Source organism: Anser brachyrhynchus, assembly GCF_964034855.1.
Source record: "Anser brachyrhynchus genome assembly, chromosome: 11".
Classification (NCBI taxonomy): Eukaryota; Metazoa; Chordata; class Aves; order Anseriformes; family Anatidae; genus Anser; species Anser brachyrhynchus.
Window position 1 is genome coordinate 18,478,803 of NC_137706.1, and position 23,579 is coordinate 18,502,381.

Consider the following 23,579-nt stretch of genomic DNA (forward strand, 5'->3'; position numbering starts at 1 on the left):
GCTGGTAACAGGAGAGGAAGAGGCTAAAACAACGCAGAAAATGGAAATTGTAGCGTTTCCAGCTTTATAACTTGACCAAGTACTAACTTTTACCATTTTCCAGCAAAAGAAAAACTTTTTATGCATGCTTAGACTTTTAATGTCTAAAAGAGATGTGTGTTTGTTTGTTAGTTTGCTAATTTGTTGTGTGTTTTTTTTTTACAGTACCACTCTATATGCTCTAGAGCTTATTTTTCTCTTTAGCCACATACTTTAATTGTAATGAAGTAAAATACCAGGCCTTTAACCCAGTTTTGTGTTGATTGAAGAAATGGGTCATAATGAATTTTGTGTGTGTGTGAGAGCGAGATTTTGTTAAGAGATCAGCTAGTTTTATCCCATTGAAAAAAATCCATGGTTCTCCATTTCTCCAAAACCATGAAAAAAGTATCTGAAGTTAGTGACAAAGCACAGCGTATTTTGAAGATGGTTAAGTGATCAGCAGCATAGTGTCCACTGAAACTGGCCTCTGTCAGAAATACGTTTTCAGCCTTCATCTACGAAGTTAAGAGGTATTGCTGCTTAGACCGTTAGTTAGGAAGATCTGATTTCTCTGAAACTTGAAGCGTGGCTCCGAATAGCAAGGAATGGCTCTCATGGTGGGTTGGTGTTGATACACTACTTAAGATTTCTTTTCAGTTTCCTGTTTTTGACACACTTGTCAGTTGTGATGACACTTCAAAGATGCAATGAAGATAGGGTGTTAAATTCTATAAAGGAGTACTTGAAATTAAATGAGGAAAAAAAAGGTATTTATTCGTACTCCAAATTTTGAACAGTTTCAAAGGTGAAACTGACTTTTGTTTCCCTGCAACAAAATATGAGCACAACAGAGAACAACATGCCCAGCACATGAGGAAAGGTTTTTTGCAGCTAGGAAAAACTGTTTTTTGAATGATGCTAACTTCAGCAACCTTTATTATCTCGGTTTATCACAAACCATGATACTGTTTTTATTTTTCATTCCTAAATCATGCTGTGAATTTGCTGTGGTAGGGATTTACAGCTGGAGTCAAGCCTACAGACTTTTTTTTTTTTTTTTCAAGTGAGAAAGTTATGAGATGCTGAACGCTGATACTAGGCAGGATTTGCTTCGGGTTTTATAGATTTGATAGGAAAAACAATATGCTTGAACCAAAATGCCTCTGAAAGGATAAAATTTCTACTTTCCATTTAGTTTTATAGTTCATCCTACAATAAAAAAAAGTGCCTTGAATAGATCAGAAAACTAAAGGTATAGAAGAAGGTAATAAGTTGATTTGAAGTCCAGAGGCAGCTATGTCTGCCTGAATTTTACTTTGATTTTACTTCTTCTGTACTGAATTTCAGTGCATTTTTTTTTTTTACAAAAGGAGATAGAAAGACACTGACTAATATTTTGAAAAGACAAAGTGTAAGACATATGCTTATCTGCATTAATTTTTCCTGTACTTACCTATGCAAGCAGTCTCTCCTCAAAGAAATTAATTTTTATTCAGTATTTCATGCAAAGAAGGGACATTGGGTCTTCATGATGAATAAGAGAAATGGAACAAATACAGTCATCTTTGTTAAGAAAGAAAAGCCTGCCTTGTACTGGCCTTGTTTCCTGATATTAATGTTGTGCCTAGGGACAATAGTCGGAAGGAGACTCATGGTGGGTTGGTGCTGTCAGTGGGTTGGTCTGTCTGATTCAACCTCTGTTTTGTCAGCATTTTTGTGACTCTGAAAATGGAATAGATTATAATTAATTATGAGGTCCACGTTGTTGCTATTTTAATTTTGTAATATTTACAAAAGCTGCAGAGAGGGTATGCTTGCAAGATACTCATACGTTTCACACAACTCTGTAAAAAAAAAAAAAAGCACATTCTCTGTGTAATTGGAAACTTATGCTTTTGCCTTTTTTTTTTTTAAGGCCATAATTTTGCCTTAATTTTTATTTAGTGGTGTTGCATCATCCTGTCAAAACAATGAGCTGCTGTATGACCAACTCTGTCGCTATTTGCTATTATCACTAAAGCAGAGCAGTTAGCCAAAAGAGTTACTGACTTTCTTCAGATGAATTAGGAATAAAGCTGAAGGTGAAGATATTTGCTTCAGATTTTGCACTTGCTGCTTTGATTAATCAGGAAGGTGGCACATGATCAAATCTTTTCAGACAACGACTGTTAGACCAATGACACGTTTGACATTTAGCTGAGGAAAAAGTCTGAAGAGTTCACTATCTGAACTGCTGCCCTGGGAACTTTCCAACAGTTTGACGCATCTGTCTTCTCCTGCAGGCATTTTGTGACTGTTGTGCCTAAATATCTCTGAGAAGTGCAAAGGAATAGATTCTAATACGATGCAAAAAGATGCTCAGCCGAGAAGAGATCTAATTAAAAACTCACTCTGAATATAAGTCAGCAGTTTCTTGAATTGCTCTCAATTTTTTTCTCATTGTGGATGCAAAATGAGATTTATAACTGAAGGCACTGCACCATATAATTCAACAATATATGTTTCTTGGACTGTCACTGGAGTAAACATTGATAAGGTAGATCAGGTTCTGTTGAGCAAGGGTTTTTAATGAAAGCTTAACAGAACTTTTCTATGGTATTTTGTTTTAGGCAAAGGGAACTGCTCTTACAACAGAGCATTAGAAATTTGCATTAGGATTACTCTAAAATCCTTAGATTACCAACCAAAGTGACAAGAGAATACCCTGAAAATGAGTAAATAACCTCCGTATTACTTACTACCATGTTTTTATTTTTGCTTTGAACCTATGAGTTAATATTTTTCTTTTCCCTCCTTTATTATGGTGATTTTATGCAAGCCAAGGAGTGCTTAGATGGGCTGAATAATCTGGGGTCACAATATTAGAGGGGACAAAGTGTTTCGAGGCTCAATGTTTTTGAGCAAAGACTGCATTTACTAAATGTTAAAGTAAAGATGGGAGGAAAATATACCTTTCCAGATCAACTGATGAAGTTAGAAATAAAACAAATGTTTTCAGGTGCCTGTTTTTCCCCTGTTTCAAGTGACCTGTTCTTGGTTTACTGATGAAATTATTCATTCTCACTTAAGCAATACTTTTCTGTTGCATGCATCATGGGCTGGGTGCTGTACCAGTAGATAACATGGAACTATTTTTCCAGAGCCTGCTTCATAAACATTTTAAGAAAATAGTACAACATATTGATTTCTAATAACTAGTTTTATGGTTGGCTTTCAATGCAATACTATAAATTATTAACTTTTAATTTCACTGTTACCAGTAAGATATACTTGTGAGTTTTCAGAGATTAATTGTTCAAATGAAGTCTCAACTTCCAATTTGCCTTTTATACTGAAGAGCCGGACCATTTCATAGACTCAAAGCCACATCTGGAAAAACTTGTATTCAAAGGGATTCCATAGAGCTATGCTGGAAATGACCCCTGCAGCTGCTGCTATAATGCAGAATGGAAGTTAAAACGGCCTACAAAACCAGCCTGGGCTAAGAGACTCTTGGTCTCTTTTTTTGAATTCTGAATCAGGCAACTTTTGTGGCTTGTATTCAGCTCTATACGTTTTATCTTTTTGTTAGATGTTGCAACTCAGCTTCAGATTAGTTGTTATAAAGGAACAGTTTGCACAATTCTTGATGAAAAAATCTTTCTCTATAAATTGGTAAAAGTTAACAAATTTCTTCCAATTAGACCAATAACAGCACATTACTAGAATTTTCCTGCAGAAGGAGAAGATCTTGAGCAATGTAGTGTGAAAAAAAAAAAAGTTCTGTACTCGCTTTTTAAAATGAAGCAAGCCATAATATTTCTTAGACTACTGTAGGGACTCTTAAAATAAAGTCTATGACTGTGCTTTAATAAAATCAAATGGCTACTTTCATTTTTTCTAGGAAATGTTTGTAACAATTGATTGGTACGTGAAATACAAAATTTACCAAAGGGAGGATGAGGGGAAAGGAGTAACTAGCAGGCTACTTTCTTGCTTTCTTTTAAAGAAGAATTAAAAATATATATATACAAATTCTTATACTAATTCTGTAAAGGGATATGTAACACCACCCATTTCTTCTTTAAGAACTAGCTTTACATCTTATTTTGCACCATGGTTCGGTTAACAGTGAACAGCATAACAACGGGTTAAACTGGTGCTATAAAATCTAATTTGGAGGTACTTGTTTTATGTGACACCAAATACGGTTTTGCTTGCTTGTAGTTGAAAATAGATTAAGCTTCATTTGAAGCATGGGAATTCACTTGAACTGTACTAGGGAAAAACAGAAAGATAAGGAAAACTTGTTTTGCTAGCATTCCTAAGTGAATATAATTCTGTGTCAGAACAAAAGGTAAAACAGAGTGTTCTGTAATATATGTAATAGTTTTCTTTTTTTCTGGAAACTTACAGAGAACAAGCTCATTATTAAAATCACCCTACTGAGTTGTTATATTAAAGTACAATTGCTTCATCAGTTGCTGGTGGGCCAGTCAATATATCGATGGCTTACTGATCCCTCTCTTTATGCTGGCACAAGTATTTTCCAGCTTAAGGAAGAAGGAAAAAAATAGAAGAAGAAAGTAAAAGCATGTTTGTTAGCAATTATTTGAATATATTATCATTTGCAAAGACTGGCTAATAGTTGGGCCCTGATTCTACACCATTAAAGTAAACAGAAAGCTGAATATTAATTTAATGCAAGAGATGATCAAACCCTCAGCAATGTAATCTGGTGACTCCCTTTTAGGATTTGTTTTCAAAGGAATAAGATATAAATGATTATTTTTGGAAGGCAAGCAGCAACAAACCCTCTTCTTTTGTCTTGAAGCAGAGCAAATATTTTATGATATCATAAATAAAACACTTCCTGCCGGCACAAGCAGAGGGGAGGAATCTCCTGTTATCAGTGCTTGTGAACCACCAGCCAAATTCCCAAGAGTGTAGGAGGGCTCTGGCAATTGGACGCTGTCATTTGAGGAGATTTTTGCCCCCAGTTATCTGCCAGCAATTAAGTGACACTTAATCAAGGACAACAGAAGGGGATATGGACAAGTTCTTCAGCTTCTCCAGTTCACAGGCCTGAGTTTTAGTGCAGACTGAAATAGGTAATGGTTAAATTTCTTTTTAAACCATATAGCTGGCCATAAACCATCTTTTTAAACCATATAGACAGCAGGGAAGTTAGAGTTCATAACCAAGTCCGGTGTCCCGATGGAGAAGAGTACCTGGCTCCTACCATAGCCAAGTTCTGGAAATGCTGACAGGATAAGTTAGTTAATAATACAGGTTGATATTAGTTGGCAGAACTGAAAAGCGTAACTTTTTCCATGAGTGTTGGAATGCAGATGCCCGCGTCAGATCCTCCAAGAGGATCAGTCAGCAGCAACTACTAATATGGGATTTAGCTTCTCTGCTTGCTTTCATACTGCCCTAGTTCTGCTGATGATTCGGATGAGCCAAGTTTCTGTTACTTAGATGAAGAGCCCTGGTTCATTACGAAGAGCCAGCCAGAGTAAGATCTGCCAGGGTATAACTTACCTATCTGAAAAGCATCTTTATGACATTGCCAACCCTCAAGCTAATGGTTTTACCTGCTTCGGTTTCATTTGTTATATTTCTGTGTCCTTTTACCCATTTTGTCACTTCAAGGCACCTCTCTGGCTTGGCTTCCTCTGGGCTGAGATCCCTGGGTGTAGCTGTTTTCATTCCTGGCCCTTCTTCGGGCAGTAGAGTTGATTTTTGTTAGAGAAATAATGATCAAAACATTTTAAAACTTGTGGTCAGGGAAGAGAGGGAAAAACTATCAAGCCCTACGTGAGCTAAGTAACCTCAATTTTTGTTATGAAATAAGATGAAAATAAATCCTACTTACTTAAAAAAAAAAAAAAAAAGTCTTCTCTGTATGTGGGCTAGTGACAAAATGCCCTTAATTAAAACCTGTCTTAATTATAAGTGCAAAGTAACATCAGGTGTTCCCACCTGAATTTCTTTGTTTTATCACAAGAGAGCCATTCAAACAAACAAACAAACAAAAAACACCACTGCCACCACGAAAACTTACTTTCTGGAATTTAACCAAGATAGGTAAGAGTTTCCTGTGTTTCTGACAACTTGTTTTTGCCAACTGCCTCATCCAAAGCCTTCTGAATACAGTGCAGAGCCTGCCATTGTCTTCCATGAGCTTTAATATGGTATTGCAATAATTATCCTTAAATACAATCCAAATGTATTCATCCGAGCTTTTGCCTGTAATGCCTTTTGATTCACTGTGTTAATGTCTGCAACCTCCAACATTTGGAAAAATGTAATCAAAGTATCTATTTGTAATGATAAATGAGGCAAATTGTGGCTAACAAAGCAAACATACCACTGTGAAAATTTTCCACTGTGGAAATGCTCTCCTAGCACATTGAAAATCTGCACAACGTATCCAGCGCCCTGCTCTTGCTCATGGCAATAGCACAGTGTGACTGAGGTAGCCCACTGCCTTCAACTTGCAGGTTGCTCACAGCATCAATTTATGAGCAAACTAGTAAGGGATGTCAGTATCAGCTACGCAATTAAATATGTTGAAGAAAGAGGACCAAATTATTACATATATTTCCTTTTGTTTTTTCTGTCTTTAGCACTAGTCATGGTACACTGGGTGAAAAATTATACTATTTCTGTGGAGAGACTATAACCAAAAAAAATTTACATTCATATTGCAACTGGATTACAAACATAACTAAATTATTTGTGCATCTACATCTGATATCCCCTTTTTTCTAATTGAAAATGAAGTAAATGAACATTAACTTGGTCCTGCTCAAAAGTAAGCAATCAAAGTGTTGCTGCTTTCTGTGTTCCTGTTACTGAGTAGCACTAAATTCCCTTCTTGACTCATGAGAGTTACCTAATATATATAGTCCTGTTTAGAGCATTAGCTCACTTTCTAAACCTTTGGCATTTGGGCTAGTCTGTAACTGGTACCTCAGTGGCAGCTATTTTAATCTTTCCTATGATCAGTTGTTCACTACCTGGTTAATTCAAGGAGCTCTTTCTCTCGTTTCACTCAGGTGCTATGCAAGGGGAAGGCAGCGGTACTGCTGCAGCTCCTTACTTTTGTCTTAATCCTGGGAACTCAGCTCAGCGAAGAACGGGGTAGCTGCTGTTCCAAAATACTCTGCGATATTTGTTTGTACATACAAATACATGTATCAGAAGTGCCTTCCTGCTTCGTTGTACTCAAGCACATGCTATTTTAGGCTGACATTTTCAAACCGGGCCTGAGGGAGTTAGATGTCTAAATTAAATTCAGTTTGACTGATTTGGACGTTGAACATCTCAGAACTAAAATCCTAGCAATAGACAGTGGGTCTGTGCTCAAAGGACATTATTTAGCTCTTCAGCAATGCACAACATGTACATCTACATTTTTTTTTTCCTTTTAAATTAAGATGGCCATATAATTTAATTATTAATGCAAATATAGAATTTGAAGACTGGGTAACATTTTATTAAATTAGCATGGTAGATAAATGGAGTGAAACAGCTATAGTATTGCCTTGAGCTGTTTTAATTTGAAGATGATAAAAGCACTACAAAAACACTAAAGTCTTGTTGATCTAAATACTCATGTACTTTATAGAGTGACAAATAAGAAATTCATAACAGCTGGTTCTCTTGTGAGAGAGAACGTGTATTTTTCATGCTTGACTTCTGATGATAGAGATTAAATGTTGAAAACCGATGGCATTAAACATGATTCTTGTTAAAACTCGGATCATTGCCTCCGACTGGTATTGCACAGTGATATTTCTGGACAGAGGTGTGAAAAAGTAGGCTGTGAGCAAGAACTCGGGTTCTATTACCAAATCCTGGCTTATTTTGTATAAGCATTTTGAGAAAAATGACATGAGCGTTCTGAATTCCAGTTTAATCACCTCTCAAATGAGTTTAAACACACAACAATAGGTTAATGAGGTTAAACAGGTTCTGATGTGTTCTGAGATTGTCCTATCAAAAGTGCCATTAAATTGTAACACTATGATTTATATAATAAATTAATAGGGAAAATGCTAGTGTGTTTTATGTAGCATAAGGGACAATATATAAGCATGAAATATAAATCCAGAAAGTTTACAGCAAATAGAACTGATTCCAAAATAACTGCGAACGGCAGAAATTCAGTACGATTATTCTTGTACTGAACTGTGACAACTGCAACCTGGGGAAGAACAGCAGAGTTAAAGACGTGTCCTTTTCTCTGGTGCCTGCTGTGTTTTGCAGACTGTATTCAAATGCTCTTTAAAGAGCACAGTCTGGAAGGGGCTCAAGCATTGAAAAGCAAAGAGGGAAACAATTCCAAACAAGGCTGCCTGTGTGCAGCTCTGTTTCTGGTATCACCCTTTGAAGGTTTACACTGAAGTACTCTTTGTCTCACAAGCTACTTCAGATGAATATCATTTATGGGAATAGCTATAAACAAAAAGCACATGTCTTGAATGCTTCTCAGTGCTGGGGAGAAGTGTTATTATAAAAGTCTGACACCAGCTGATGCTGGCCACCCTGGCAAGGCCAGTCTGACTCATGGTTATCACCATTTTGCAGGCCAGCAGAAGAGAACTACAAGATTGTTCTCCTTTGATTTTCTCTCTTCAAACTGAGTGCATCCAAAAGAGCTGTACTGGAAAAAAGAGCTAAATTTGTCTGATATAGATGTTTCAGCAATCCATACCTGTAGGGAGCAGTTACCCAAAACAGCCTGTAAAACTTGGAATTGAGAAGAAATGTACTCAGGTTTGAAATGCTTAGGGAAGATGATTATTTGGGATCTGTGTGTCCCTGGAGTATTAACAAGTGTACTACAAGTAGTCATAGGAAAAACACGAGAACCTTGATAAGTGACCCCAGAATGGGCATCTATGCCCTGCCTGCTGACCTGTCACTACACGCATATATAAGCATTACAACTTGCTTTGAAATGAACAGAAAGTTAGGAGGGGTAAACTTGCCAGCATATCCCACCTAACGTGCACTATCAATTTGGTGCAATTCAATCAAAATTTTATAAGCCCTGAATGTTCCGAGAGCTGGCTTACTTGTGTGATCCCTTCTCAACAGTGATGTTCATCGTGAAAACCAGGATGTTCCTTTTAATGTCATCTACATCTGACTGTCTTTTGGAATTGACAATAAAAGTCTTTGCAAAAAAATCCCACCTCTGGGAATGATTGTTTATGGGACTTCTGTGCTCTAGGACACATTCCCAAACTTTTTCTTTTTTTTTTCACCCTCTTTCTTCAGTCAACCTAACAATAGGACAGTCTGACTGCAGAAGCTTTTCTGGCTGCAAGAAGAGCAGTGGCTTTTCTTCCCCTTTTAAGGAAGTTCTCTCTGTGTTCTTTAAGATTTGTAAATAGCTCCAGGAAATTAAAGCACTTAAAAATCTCTAGTGGATAAATCAAATGATCACTTGCAGTTTACGGGGAAAGGAGCTGACTAGAAAGCTGTAGCTAGAATTTATATGGCAACGCAGTCATCAAATATTGCTAACCTTATCGGTTGCACTGGTGAATTTGACTTGGGATTGCGTGTCATTTTAAAATGTTTATCATTCTCCTTTCACTGGAGATTCAGTGTAGCTGTGGAGTCCCAGCAATGTCACAGTTCTAACCCAGGGCTTATCTATATTGATGTATTAGCCTGAAGCCCACACTCAGAGCAGCACAATGGCCATATATGTGTTCCTTTCTGCTCCTCCTGGGAGGGTTAGACACAGAGGAGGACTTGTACCCAAGCCCTGTACCTAAGGGTTGTGTGGATGCCAATAGCTAGAGCTGTACAGAGCAGTCGGCATGAGACCTCTTCTGAGAATAATGCAGACAGAGCCAATGGTAGATCTCCCCAGAGCTGCAGGTTTGCAGGAACAGAACAGGAGTTGAAGGAGTTGAAAGGTGCTACCTGATGAAGAGACAGCCCCAGCTGGAAAAAAACAAACAAACAAACAAAATACAGGAAAAGTCTAGTCTGCATTGGCAGGTCAGGTATGACAAAGCAGAGACAGATATTGCTATTCCATTCACCGTGGACTTGGGGCTAAATCAAGGCTGTAGCATCCTGACATAATCAAAGCTCGCTTCTCTGATGCAATGCTCAGCAAAATTTGAAACATCTTTTGCTTAGACAGAAGATATTGCCGTGGTTTCTTCCCAAGTTCTTGAAGCACGAAAGCAAAACTAATAATCCAACTGTTAGGTGAAAATAAGAAGGCAAGTACACAGGAAAGCACAAGGAATCCGTTTTCTTGGCTAAAATACTGATAGGACTCACATAAACTTAGATTAACAGCAAGTTTGCTTTTCTGATTAGTGCATATTTCTACTTCTGTAATTTCACTGGACTTAATACCTAAGCCTTTTGAAGATAATATACCTCTTCGTTGAGGGGTGGGAAAGAAGACTCCAAGGGGTCTGAAAGCAGAGGGGAATGCACCTAATCGTTATGAGCAAAATGCTGTAAGTCTGCTAATGCCTACCACATGGTGGGCTGGGCAAGTCAAATACTGCTGAAAAAAGGATTTTATTTTCCTTCTATTTATTTTCCTTTTATAAACTTGCTATCCACAAATCTTTCATTGCCTTCCTGTCTCTGGTCACCTGAAATAGCCTTTTAAAATATGCATGAAAGTACTTTGCTAGCAGCATTTTTATAAAACAATGAAATACTGAGCATAAATCATGCAGTGAAAATATTATCTTCTTCCCACACATTGCATTTAATTGATCTGCTTAAACCGGATAGCTAGTCCATGGAGGAAAGTTAAGGACATGGGTCTATCTGTACTGTTGAGTGACCCTCTCTGTCTGCAGCAAATGTTTTTAGAAATATTTTTAAATAATTGACTCAGCCCTGCAAAATCCCTATTTTATCTTGGTTCCTCCTTGATTCCTACTGCTAGTAAATAAGCATAGTTTCTTCCTTGCACTAACATTCACTGGAATTTCCTCTCATTGAACTTTCAGAGATGAAAGTCTGTACAACCCTGTGGTCATTTTGTATTATTGCACTTAGAGCTATAATTTGGAGTGCAATAGATCTCTTCATTGAGCTGAATTTCAGTTTTACTGAGTAATGTCCTTTTGCAAAAAGATCCTACCCTTTTCTAGCTTTGTATGAGTAAAAGAATAGAGAAATACTACTAGCTTTGGGGTAATATTGCAATCTTATGCTTGCAATATTTGCATATTGCTGAGTACTGAGTGCCACAGAAAGAATTCAGCACAGGAAGATAAAACTGAAAAATCTCAAGAAAACAATAAAAAACAGAATAGGACAATGTGCTCCTTGTAGAAGAATCCTAAACAGATATTATTTAAGATGGTAAAATGTGATGGTGCTGTCCCTTAAACCAAGTTATTGAACTGAAAACAGCAAATTCCTTCTTGCTTACTGAGCCATTCAAGAGAAAGTGTATATATTGCAACAACAACAACAAAACTTGGCAGAAGTTTGAAAAACTTAAATCAGCAAGATGAATAGCAGTGATAATTTTTAACTTGTTACAGATCTTCTAAATCTGCCAGATTCAAAATTACTTTTAAACTAGCATACAAACTGTGCAAAAGTACTCTTCTTCCAGCATGGAAACCAAGCAGTTCAACAGGGCTCAAGATTACTGTGTTAGAATTCACAGCAAAGACTGGAAAATCAAAAATATCTCCTTGACGATGGCGAGGGAATGTACTTATGCATCTTAACATAGAGCAACAAGACTAAATCTAACAGAAAACCTTACAGCAAATGTTTGTTGCTAGTTCTCTGAAAGATAGAGCTTCCGGCTGAAAAGTCCTGTCTCTCAGGGCATAACTTCCATTCTTACTGGAAAGGGAAAATTCCCTTTATATGCTACACCTTTTGTGGTTTTTGAACTCTTCCATCAGGTGCAGAACAAACTCAAACACTTTATAACTGCAGCTGAAAGCAGAACACTGAGACTCATCTAAGCACTTACCCTGTGTTATTTTTGTCTACTAAACTTTGCTCCTTTCCCTTTTTGCTCTTATCTTTCAATATTGCTGTTGTGCATTGATCCCTGACTCTGTCTCTCTGCCAGGAGAAATATCTTTAGAAGTTATTTCATGTTCTTTCAGTGAAGTCCTTCCCCCAATGAACCCAAGGAAAAGGTTTGGAGATTTTTCAAACATAAAGGGCTTGCCATTCACCCTGTACCACTTTGAAAACGACTCGTGTGGTAAAGAGGTCAAGGAGGGAACACCTGCAAATGGAAGAACAAATTATTTGCTTCACTGGCACAGTTTTCTCTGTAAGTGGGATGGCCAAATCATTGAGATCTGACCTCCTCTTCAGGAAAATAAAACTTACGCTGTCATCAACCCATAGAAATTTGACGAACGCAGTTAAATGCTGGCATACTACACCACATAAATCTTCCGTGGAAGTGTGCCTCTCCATTTCATAATATCACAACACCTTATCAGTTTTCTATCTTTTCCCACTTGTTGAAGGGTATACTATAACTATTTAGGTGGTGTCTATGTGCAACCTGAAGCTATCTTTATTTTGTCTACCCAGCAAAATTCCTCAAGTTAGAATTCAGTCTGAACTGTGCCTCTATTTACATCTCAATTCTTAAAAAAAAATATTTACTAGTGTGATTAGTCTTTAACGTAGGGCACAGTCGTGCTCATGTACAAAAAGATTATTGAATACTTGTGTGTTTGTGGTACTGAGTACAAAAAAGGTTACCTGATTAATGCAAGGACTAAAAATCTTTTAGAGATTTTTAGCACACGTTTGATGATGATGATAGAAACATGCACAGAAACAATATATGCTCTAAAATATTGATATTCACAAATGTATTGGTGAACTCAGATCCTTATTTATTTTTCTTTTTCTCTGATGCAGTAAAAGGAAAAATGCTTTTAACTTTACAATACACTTTGTAGCCCTGATTAAATTAGCATTATATTCTTGCTGAAAAAAAAATAGGAACAACAAGGCATATTTCTAATTAGTTTTCTTTCCTGTTGCTCCAAGAGATCCTCAGCATTTCACAGGGGAGACGCTGGTTTACCAAGCCACCAATTCAAGGCAGAATAAAATGCAACAGAAACAAAAGCCCAGCTATGAAAATTCCTTTTCAGTTGCACAAAAGGACTGCAGCGTTGGTACATTGACAGGCGTGTACTCTCCGGCAGCCAAATTTTGTAAATGTTTTGTGTGCGGTTGTTGGCTGGCTTCCATTTTATAAAGAAACAAATATTAATTCAAGGATTATTATAAAGTTGCCACTGGACTTCTTTTGTAGGCTGTGTTGGTATGGCTGGATCTAATTTGTAGCTCTATGTATCTATGGATTATAGTTTTAAAGGTGCAATCACTCACTAAAGATAACTGGATAAGGTTAAAGGATAAGCATATCATTGTGTTTTCAAGAAACTTGAACTAACTGAGCATGACTTCAATTCTAAGAGCACTAGGTCACTAAAAGGCTTTAACAGACCTAAACACATCAGTGTTGCAGAATTATGGGGTATTAATCCCTGCAGGAAAGTAAAAGGCACGTGACTCTTTTTCCCATGCCATTGGTAAAAAACGAGAACGAGTTTCAGTGTGAGGGTCTAGTGACAGTCAGATAAAATTACTTTGAGTCTTCGTTTCTGATTTTGAGTGGAGATGAGCTAGCTTTTTTTGTCAAGCAGAACATTTTAACCTGTTGCAGACAGGGTTCAGAAGAGTTCCCTAGGAGCAGAGCTGGTCCCAGACACCACACCCTGTTCTCCCAAACACCTCTTACACTGAGGAAAATGGGAGCTGGTAGCTAGTATTCGGTCAGGATTTTTGCCAATGTTACCATGCAAATATGACAAAACCAGGAAGGAGGCTCCGAAAGAATACATGTGCTTAATAGTCACTACTGTAAAACTGTTACTGACCATGATCTCAGAGCCTTCTCAAGCCAAATTAGACATTATCTTGACTTCTGCTACCTGTTTTAGCTCAAATTTTGACTGTCAGACGTGTCATGAAGAAAGTACTCAGGAATTTACATCAAATGTTTCTGAGAGGATAAAAAGGGCATTAAATGAAAACAAATATATGTTCTCTTTGACTCTTCTGGTTTGCTCGTGAAAACTAAGAATTCTGCATTTAACAGATCACAGTCTATTGAGTGCCTCCCCAATGCGTGGAAGACCCAGGCAAATATTTAACTATTCCTAGTGTGTTCGATAAAAAGAAAGGTCAGACACCAGCTGTAACCAGAGGGATGGCGTACACAAAAAGGAGAAACCCCGCAAGCTCTCTGCAGGCAAATCTCCCACTGGGCTCAGGAACAGAAGATTTCTATATCTGACTTCACTATAACAGGTTCCACAATATGCTTGCATAAATCAAAGAGCTGTGTATACACCACGCTTCCCCCCTTCACTATTTATACTCACCAGGAATGAAAAATAGCTCACCACCTGCCTCATTTCTATCATAATGTAACAGGCCACAGAGTTAACACCCTTCTGATACAAACGGCAGAATAAAATTACAAAAACGGTCACTCTCACTCAGCCAAGACGTTTGGCACCTCACTTGCAACTTTTCCATAAGAAATCGAAACGTCTCATAAATATATGAAAATATGTTGTTCTAAGTCTGTGTATTATGCGAAATAAAAACCCATGACAAATGCAGCACACTTCAATTCAAAGGTTAGATGCACTAAACTTATGGAACTGTGTGAATGAGAACATAACGATTCACTATTCTGGACAGATTTGTAAGTAAATTTATAGGACTCACGGATCTTTACAGACAATATGGAGTCTCTCTACAAAGAATGTCTTTATTCTGACACATAGAAGAGCATGGAACTCCTCCCTCAGAAAAATAAATAGCTAAGAGGAAAAAGAAAATGACATTAGGCAGCAGTAGTCATATCATATTAAAGAACAGGAATAAGTTTGACAACTAGAAGTAGGAACAGCTTCAGAATAACCTTAAAACCATTGCTTTCAGGTGAATGAATAACAACTTCTGCTCTGATTATATCCAATGAATCATTAAAAATACTCAGGAAGCCTTTGGCGATTATTGCAAGCTCAGCAAATCTGTGGGTTGAACTTGGGGGAAGAGCAGTGAAAGTGAAGAGGAAGCGGAGCTCACGCCGGACAGAACGGAGAAATAACCACTGTACAGCCTCAATGGCAGCAGAGGGCAGTAGTAAAAATATATATATATATAATTGAGGTCATATAAAAATAGACCAAAGAACATTTCATACCATTTGCAGCCTGAAACGAAGAAACATCCATGCTGCCTAAGTTTGTTATATAAGTTTTACTATTTTCTTGTTGAAAGAGAAGGAAAACCCTGTAGACAACTTTCTAAGTGGATTTAATTAAATCAAATCACTCAAGTTTAAGAAGCTTCATAAAGTGAAATCCAAAATAAAAAGAAAATTTTTTTCATTAATGTATTTGTGATATACAAAATGATGTTGACAGGTTGAAAAATAATACGAAGTTAATTTAAATCAATTTGAAAGTCTAACTTGTCAAGAAGAGGTCACAAAAAAAATCTCTGTATATGTTACTTGAGTCTTTAGCAGTTATTAAAGAAGGTCTAATAATGGAATATGCCATGGAGAGCTGGCTGATTTGTTAACTTCGTGGTGATCTCATATTGAGATTTCCTGATGGATCAGTGGCAGAAACATTGATTCTGCCTGTTGTTTTATCTGCTTAGTGCATTAACAGGGTTTCTGGGGCAGTCAGTGACGCATTGTTTTTTTTCCAGTTGAGAAAAATTATATCAGTGCGAATTTAAAATGAGCAGAGACTGCACGATCAGGGCCAAAATCCACTGCTCGCTTATTCTGCATTAGGGTTGTTTCATTCAAATTGCCGTTTGTCCAAACTGCCAGTAGTTTCCATTACTTCTTAGGAAATCCGTTCAACAATATAATCAATGTGGTCATCAGGAATTTTTCCTCAAATACTGAGCACAGCCCAACTTAGAAAAATAGACTGTTTAAAAGCTTCCACTTTGAGCAAAGCTGATTTGAACCATAACAGACAATATAAGTGAATTTCTTTCAAATTACGGCACTTGAGCTTTTTCATTAGTATCGCTGTGTCACTGAGACAACCCAGAGTGAAAAAGGAGCCAGTTAAACTTTAACAAATACCATATCAAATAAACTGCAAGAAAAAAAGAGACTTAAGCGAAAGGTGGATGATGCCTACGCATCAAATCGTGGCATGTTGGCACTTGGCATGCAGGAGCTCCATCTGCCTTCCAGTTCTTGGTACTGCTGCAGAAGGCAAAGTTTAAAAGGTATAGGGAATTGAAGTTTGCAGTACTGTGATGAGTCACTGTAATTTTGTTCCACTCAAATAAGATCATTTTGTCACTACATCAAAATTAACTGGAAATTAGGAAAGATCTAATAGGAGCCAGGACTTTCTGGAAAGCAAATTACTTGTGCATCACTAAACCCAGAAGGTTTTGGTGAGTTTATTTCTTCATATGACGAAAAATCAAAGAATTCATGAGTAATGCCAAAAAAAAAAAAGATCCTAAGCTCTCAAAAATTTTCCCAATTGAGATCTTGTATCATTGTGTACATGAAAGCTGTATATACAGAAAAAACATTATGTAAGACATTGTAAAGTGAAAAAAAGAGTAAGTAGAATTAATAGATATGAAATTAGAATTAATCGATATGAAGTACTGGAAGAAATATGCAAACTGAAACATTCTCAGCAGTCACAATCTGGCAGATATACCAGACAGTCTGCTGGGTTACTACTCCTTTTCACACTCGTGCGCGTCCTGTGCTAACACACGACTACAGACCAACCCTTCAGCAAGCAGAAGCTGAAGAAGGATGAAACTACATCAGCTGAACACAGGATTCATATATTGTTTCCTTTGCCTAAAAGATTCCTCCAGCCCACAGGACCTCCCCTGTACCAGGTGTAACTGCATGAGCCTGGTGTTTAGTGATGGATTTTTGCTTCATCAAAACTTCCAGTGTGTAGTGATGTCTAAGAAAGCCCCTCTGGTAATGTCAATTAACACACTAAAGAGCAAAGGGTCAACTATTTGCTAATTATCCGACACTAAAGGAAGACACACTACCTTCCTGTCATGTATCAGTCACAGTAGAGTTTCCTGCTGAAACAGCTGACCTTTGTTTGATTGCTCAGTGAGTATTTTGATCTTACTCTAAACTTACAATATCTAATTTAATGCACACGATTCAATATAAATGGTATCCACGGTTCTAAGTGGGAAACACTGATCATTAGGGAAGCCGAACCTCAAAATATTTACAGCTCAAGTTCAGAAGCTCAATGATACATTTTGTTTTGGACGTCCTAGTTCTGCAAGATAGAGAGTTAGAAATCACAAGAAAAAAAAAGAAAAAAAGAAAAAAAGATTCTTCATGTTCTGCCTGTCTTGTCACGGCAAAACAAAAGAAAATGGTTGGGTAAAACTACTACGGAAAGACTTTTTGAGTTGCCTTTTCTGAAAGTTTAGTCTCAAACACTGACTTTGTGTAATGTATCTGATAGCAAAGCATCATCCATTTTTATTCACACTAAATACATTTGGCTTGTATAGGTTTGGCAAAAACAGGATCGCCAGAGGAGCTGTACCCGTTTGCTCCAGTTACTGGTTTTGTTCCAGTAAACCAACTAATGACACTGGCAACTGCAAACAGCTTAAACAGATCTACTTTTATAAAGCTGCTGCACTTCAACACAAGCTTTATTAGTTTCTCTGTGTAGGCACAGATGAGATCTGTCATACTTGTGGGAACGATGTAAATTTTAGTTTACCTTGGTTTACCTGCTCTCAGAAGCACAAAATTCAGAATTAAACTACGGTAAAGAAACAGTACCTATCTACTTAGTGAAGGGTTTCCCACTAGTCTCACTAGTGGGATGGGAATGACTTGGCAACCATGCGGCAAGCATCCTCCTTAATGGAAGAACAGATTCCGATGCTCCTGTTCTGCTCATCATTTTTAGCCTTGTGACTACACAGGCAAGACTTTACACCTGTGCTGTGCAGGATCAGAGCTTCAAGGATCAGATTTCAGATCTGAGAGAGCAGCGCTTTTTAGAAGCGTGGCACAGGATTTGATGACACAAGCTTGGGAGACTGTGATCACAACAGTTGAGAAAAAAAAAACAGACTGAGAATGAGTGAGCGTGACAATTGCAGGCTCTGCAAGACAATAGAGAATCCTGAGTCACTGCTTCAGGAGGAAAGGCAGAAGAGAGAGTGAGATCTCATAGCAGATAGGAGGAAAATGTAATGTAGTTGAGGTGGGTGAGGATGTTCGTTTGTTTGTCTTGGCAAAGAACAGTTCATCTTTTTCTACAAAGACTCTTCTGCCAACTGAGGAGCAGTCTGGAGGGATTCATGTATGTTACTCTTTTTTGTCAAATGGGAGAAGACATTTTAAAATACTGCGAGAAGGAACCATCTCACACAGAAAACAAAAGAGACATTGCAAAATACCATTTCAAATTCTCAGCTTTAAAACTCCCCTCTGGAATATTGACAAATCCAGTGCTTTATATATATCATCAACATCTTTAACAGTTTCATTGATCGCAAACTGATTCTGCAGTTTACGTTGAATCCCAGTGGAAACTGTTTTATAATGACTGAAGAAGCAGTTTGAGAACTGAATTTGTTTTCATGACAGAGCAGAACCAAGGACATTTTAGCATTGCTCTGATCTCTGTAACTCCTTTGTTGCTGTGAGCAGGAAGAAAAAAAAAAAAAACAGACAAAAATTTGCTGTCAAAAAAATGAGAGTGGAGTAATTTTATTTCCTCCCAGTTACTGATTCAAAACCAACCACCCCCAAATTATAGCATATGCATAAAGAAACACACTAAGGATCCTCGCTGTGATAAGAGCAGGTCTCTAGAATAAAAGCTTTATTTTCTCACCTGCAGTTTACTGGAAGAAGGCAGAAAATCAGTTTCTGTTGTTATCATTGACTTAATATCATGAATAGGAACATTTGCTTTGAATTCCCTCAGAGGAAGGTGATGCCAACTGTGTTCATAGATAGCTTCTCCTCTGGTCTGAATCATGTTTATCTTCTAACGTCTCAGAAACTTAGTGTGGGACCAGCGTGTGATGTAATTGTTGTCTTTACTGCCCTGATGGTATGAAAGCAGGCCCCTTCCTGAAATTTAACATCCAGCTGAGAAAAACAGGCAAGTACTATCAGCCACGGTAAAAGATAACGTATGCAGAATAATATGATAAATACGGAGGATGTTGAATTTTGAAGGGTAAATTATTTTGTCTGAAATTACTTCGACAAAATCCAATTATTTATCTGAAAAAACAGCTCCAAAGAGATTGCAAGTGGCAAATAAGACTGAAAAATATACTTGTCAAAATCATTTATTCCCTTCCCAAGTGTAGGAAAATGATGAATGAGCAATAAAGGATTGCTGTTCTTTGTTTAGACCCAAAGAAGAGAGAAATGTGTATGCAAGAAAAAAGCTTTTTCTGCATTTTGTTTTGCTTCAGGTGAAATTTCTGTGGAGAGAAGAAATGTTTTTTGCAAGGTATTCAGCTTCTACATTCAGCTTCTTGGTACTGCTGCAGACCTGCTGTGTGAACCTTAAAATGAATTTATGTTAACTAGTCTGTGGGAAATAGGAAGAAACCAGGATTCCTTTTTTTTGACAGCTTGTGGAGCTAATCTTCAGCAAACAAGAACTTTTAATACCCAGTAATATTAAATATTCTGAATATTAGGGAATTTGCTGGCGTTAGAACACTGACGTTAACAAAAACAAGACCTTCCCAAGGATAGGACTTCTGTAATGGGACATCTCTACATGTGCATTTAAAACCAAAACCAGGTGAACAGTGTGTAGACCCACTTCAGTTTCATCTGGACCAACTATCAGAGGTTAAAATGGGGACAATGTGAGGTTGGGGGTGTACACAGGATAGCCTAAGGGTCTTGTCTGCTGTCAGCAAAATAGCATTAGCTGCAACAAAATTTAGGGGGGAAGACGGACTTTTGCCACAACTTTTGCTTGCAAGTGGTATTTTCCTTTGAAAGCTGTTAGGGAGGGGTAACCGCTGTGTGCAACAACTCGGCCAGGCAGCCAGCAGCAAAGCCAAGCTCCCTCACCAGCAACCTAACGCCCTCGGCCCCTCATAGCCCCGCCACAGCAAAGGGCGGACCAAGCGCTGAGGCGAGCCGGCTCCTCATTGGCCGCTGCAAGAGCTCCAAGCCCTGACAGAACCGAACTTCCCATTGGATGCCGCGCAGCGGCACGCTTTGTGATTGGCTGAGAGGCGAGTGCGGGCGGGAGCGGGCGGCGAAGGGAGCGGCACCGTGCCTGGTGGCGTCTCGCGAGAGTTGCGCGGCGCTCTCGCGCGGCCGCGGCCCGCCCTGGTCCGCCCTCAGGTGCTCGGAGCCGGCGGCGGCCCCGAGCGGAGGGGGTCCGAGGTGCTGCCCGCCGCCCGCCGGTGAGTGGCCGCCTGCCGCCGGGGAGCGGGGCAGGGCGCGTCGCGGTGGGGACGGGGGGACACCCCGCTGCCCGCCCCGCTCGCTGCCGGCCCCCCGGAGAGCGCGGGCTCGGCGCTTTCTCCGCGGTGTGGGTGCGAAGCCTTCCCCGGGCCGAGGCCGGGGGCCCGGCCCCTCGCTGTGCCCGGCCGCAGCCCGCCTCAGGCTGCCTCAGGCGGCCTCTCCTGTGCCTGTGGAGGCCGGGGGTGCCGGTTCCGCCGGGCACTGTCCTGCTGCCTCTGCGGGAAGGGGATTTAGAGGCAAAAAATAAAAAATAAAAATAAGGGTTGGCTGCCGGTGGAAGCGGCTCGGGGGGTTTTTCTTCGGGGTAACAGCCAAAACAGAGCTGTGTGGTGATGGCATCTGTGGGCTTGCACGGGTTGTAGCCATGTATCTGCGGCTAAACGCGGTCCAGGCGGTTCGTGGAGCCTCAGCTGCGAAGTTCGGCAAGTTGAGAGCATCGAGACGTGATCCCTGGAGAAAGCAGAAAGCTGTGGGGTGTTTGCGTGGGTGCTCTCTGACCTAATAGGTCTTCCTTTTAAAGACAAAAATCAAAGCTAAAAGCCATGCTTTCAAATGGAAAAAGTGGGGAGTAAGGCGTGATCCGCGCAGAAACTGCGTGCCTGGCATTGCTCCCTTCTTATCAGGGGAAGATGAGCTTTCCTTCAGCGTTTCTTGTGTAGCAGCAGGTAGTGCTTAAATGCTCACAGACTTAAAAATTCTGATATTCCTCTTTGAGTTACTTTAAGGCTGATCACAAGTACGGAGTTTGTTTCCTCTGCCCGCTGAACTAAGAGCACTTTAGCGCAGCTAACGCCACAGGCCAGCGGTGCCTGCGTGCTGTCTCCTGAAGGTGACAGCCGATAGAGGCAACTGCTTCTTACAGTGGTTTTTCTTCTCATAAACACTGTTTAGCAACTGTTTCTTACAGTGGTTTTTCTTCTCATGAACACTGTTTAACCTAAGTTAGGGCAATACTTTGTAATCTTAAAAAGGATTCTGAAAATGGTAGTCCTTTGCTTACAGAACTGATCTTAGCGTTTCCTGAGCTGGGGATAGCTTAGGACTAGAAGAGGCATGCAGTCAATGAAAAAAATTGCTGTATTTTTCCAGAAGGGCATAGGACATCACTAAAAGCCACTTATCTACGAATCAAGAGAATTACTGGAACTGATAAAGTAGTTTGGTCTACATGGATGGTCTGGTTCTCAGTCTCCAGCTGAGTTTTATTTACAGTGGCTACTTGATAATCAGATGGGCTTCCTTGTCAGTAACGCTGTACTTCTACTTCCAGTAGATGTTATGTATCTCCTTAGTGAAAGCATAAACTAAAATGGAAAACTTTATTGGTGGGAAACAGTTGCAATTCCTTTTCTTTAATGGAAGTGAATTTACATGCACAAGTCTGCAGCAAACCTCCAACTTCAAATTTATAAATGGTCTGGATATATGATGTTCTTCTGAGTCCTCAGATAGTTGAAAAGACATAACATTGCTCTTATCCAAATCTACACAATATAAGAACGACTAGAATTTCAGTTATATCTACAAAAGAAGCTAAATAAAGTCTGGTGTTAGCTACAGGTTAATTTTTAGCTTATATTTGAACTTTGGTTTTTGGCTTTGACGTCAGTTAAAGCTTGATGCCTTGTTCTTTTGTTTTTAATTTTAGCGAAGGCAGCTGAAAGTCTGCAGTCACATGTAGCTCTTATTAAATTTTCTTGCTGTAGAATTTCTATTATGCTATTTCAAAACGGTCATGCTTGCTGCCCATCCTCAATGTCAAACGCAACTAATAAATATTCCTGGTAGTTTTATATGCAAAAGCTTAACAAACTTTTGTAGCCTTTTGTCAGTCCTTCTTAAAATCTACATGAAGTTGTTTTAAGTGATCCAAACGTGAGTCCTCTGATAAATGGTTCATTTTGCTTAAGATACGTGGATTCTTCTTTAAGAACTCGTTACAGAACAGATACAGAACATCAGTAGTGCTTTGGGGAGAGTTTTTTTTTTTTTTCTATTTTGGTGATGTCAGCTTTGACAACACTGTCTAAAAAGGTCAACGGAAAATGACTGGGGAAAAAAGAAGCATTGTGTGATTATGTATGTCTTAAGATCTTGTTAGTGCTGGTCTGAATATTGAGACTTTATGCAGAAAACAGTCAAAAACTTGCTTCTGGCATAACTGATGGTGTGGAGGTTCTGGGTACTTTATGTATTAACAGGAACAAGTGTGTTTTGATAGACTATCAGCTATAATAACTATTTCCACAAAAGGATGTGTGGCATAAACCTTGATACTGTCTTTTTTTGCTCCTCTTGTCTCCTAGAGATGGGCCTGTTTTCAGAAGATGCAGTGCACTAGATGCAGTGCTTGGAACAAGATTAGTCATGGCATCAGAACTATGTAAAACAATCTCTGAGGCAAAGCTGGAACGGCACAAGAACTTGTTCTTAAATTACAGAAATCTCCATCACTTTCCTTTGGAGTTACTGAAGGATGAGGGGCTGCAGTACTTGGAGAGACTTTATATGAAAAGAAATTCCCTGACCACGTTGGTACGACAACCTCTTTATTGTGATATTTTCTGTCTGTGTGTTTAGAAATTCTGGGTTTGGAACAGGAAAAAAAAAATTAGAGAATTTAAAAAGATAATGATCTTTTAGCAAATCTGATCCCGATTGATGTCATCTATTGTGCAATACAAGCATGCGGTTGTATTATGTTCTAACTTGCATGGGTGATGTAGAGTATAACAGTTGAAAGTTTATGCCATTCCCTGTATACTCTTTTGGAGCTCTGTGAAGACTTGATTTTTTTTGGTATTGTTTTTAAACTTTTGGAAGTCTTGCTCAGTGTCAGCGGTCAGGTCTTTTTACTGTTAGATACTGTGCAGTCTAGTCTGCATTGCTTCATTAGGTTCAACGTTTATCTTGGTGTGTGCCTTATTTTTAAAGGCAATGCCAACCCTGGGTCTAATTTAAAGCTTGCTGATAAGGTGCCAGT

At 38.8% G+C, this 23,579-nt stretch overlaps 1 protein-coding gene across 2 annotated transcripts in view; it reads left to right on the forward strand.

The window, feature by feature from the left end:
• Window positions 1-20,384: 20,384 nt before the first annotated feature.
• Window positions 20,385-23,579, forward strand: part of LRRC28 (leucine rich repeat containing 28) — a 53,295-nt gene continuing 50,100 nt past the window's right edge. Inside the window, exons 1-2 of one of the 2 annotated variants that reach the window (XM_080607258.1) lie at window positions 20,385-20,535; window positions 22,903-23,131. In XM_080607258.1, coding sequence (XP_080463384.1) covers window positions 22,964-23,131 — 168 coding nt within the window. In that variant the 5' untranslated portion in view covers window positions 20,385-20,535; window positions 22,903-22,963. Of the gene's footprint in view, window positions 20,536-22,902; window positions 23,132-23,579 lie in introns of those variants that run through there. The other variant, XM_080607259.1, reaches the window with a different exon arrangement.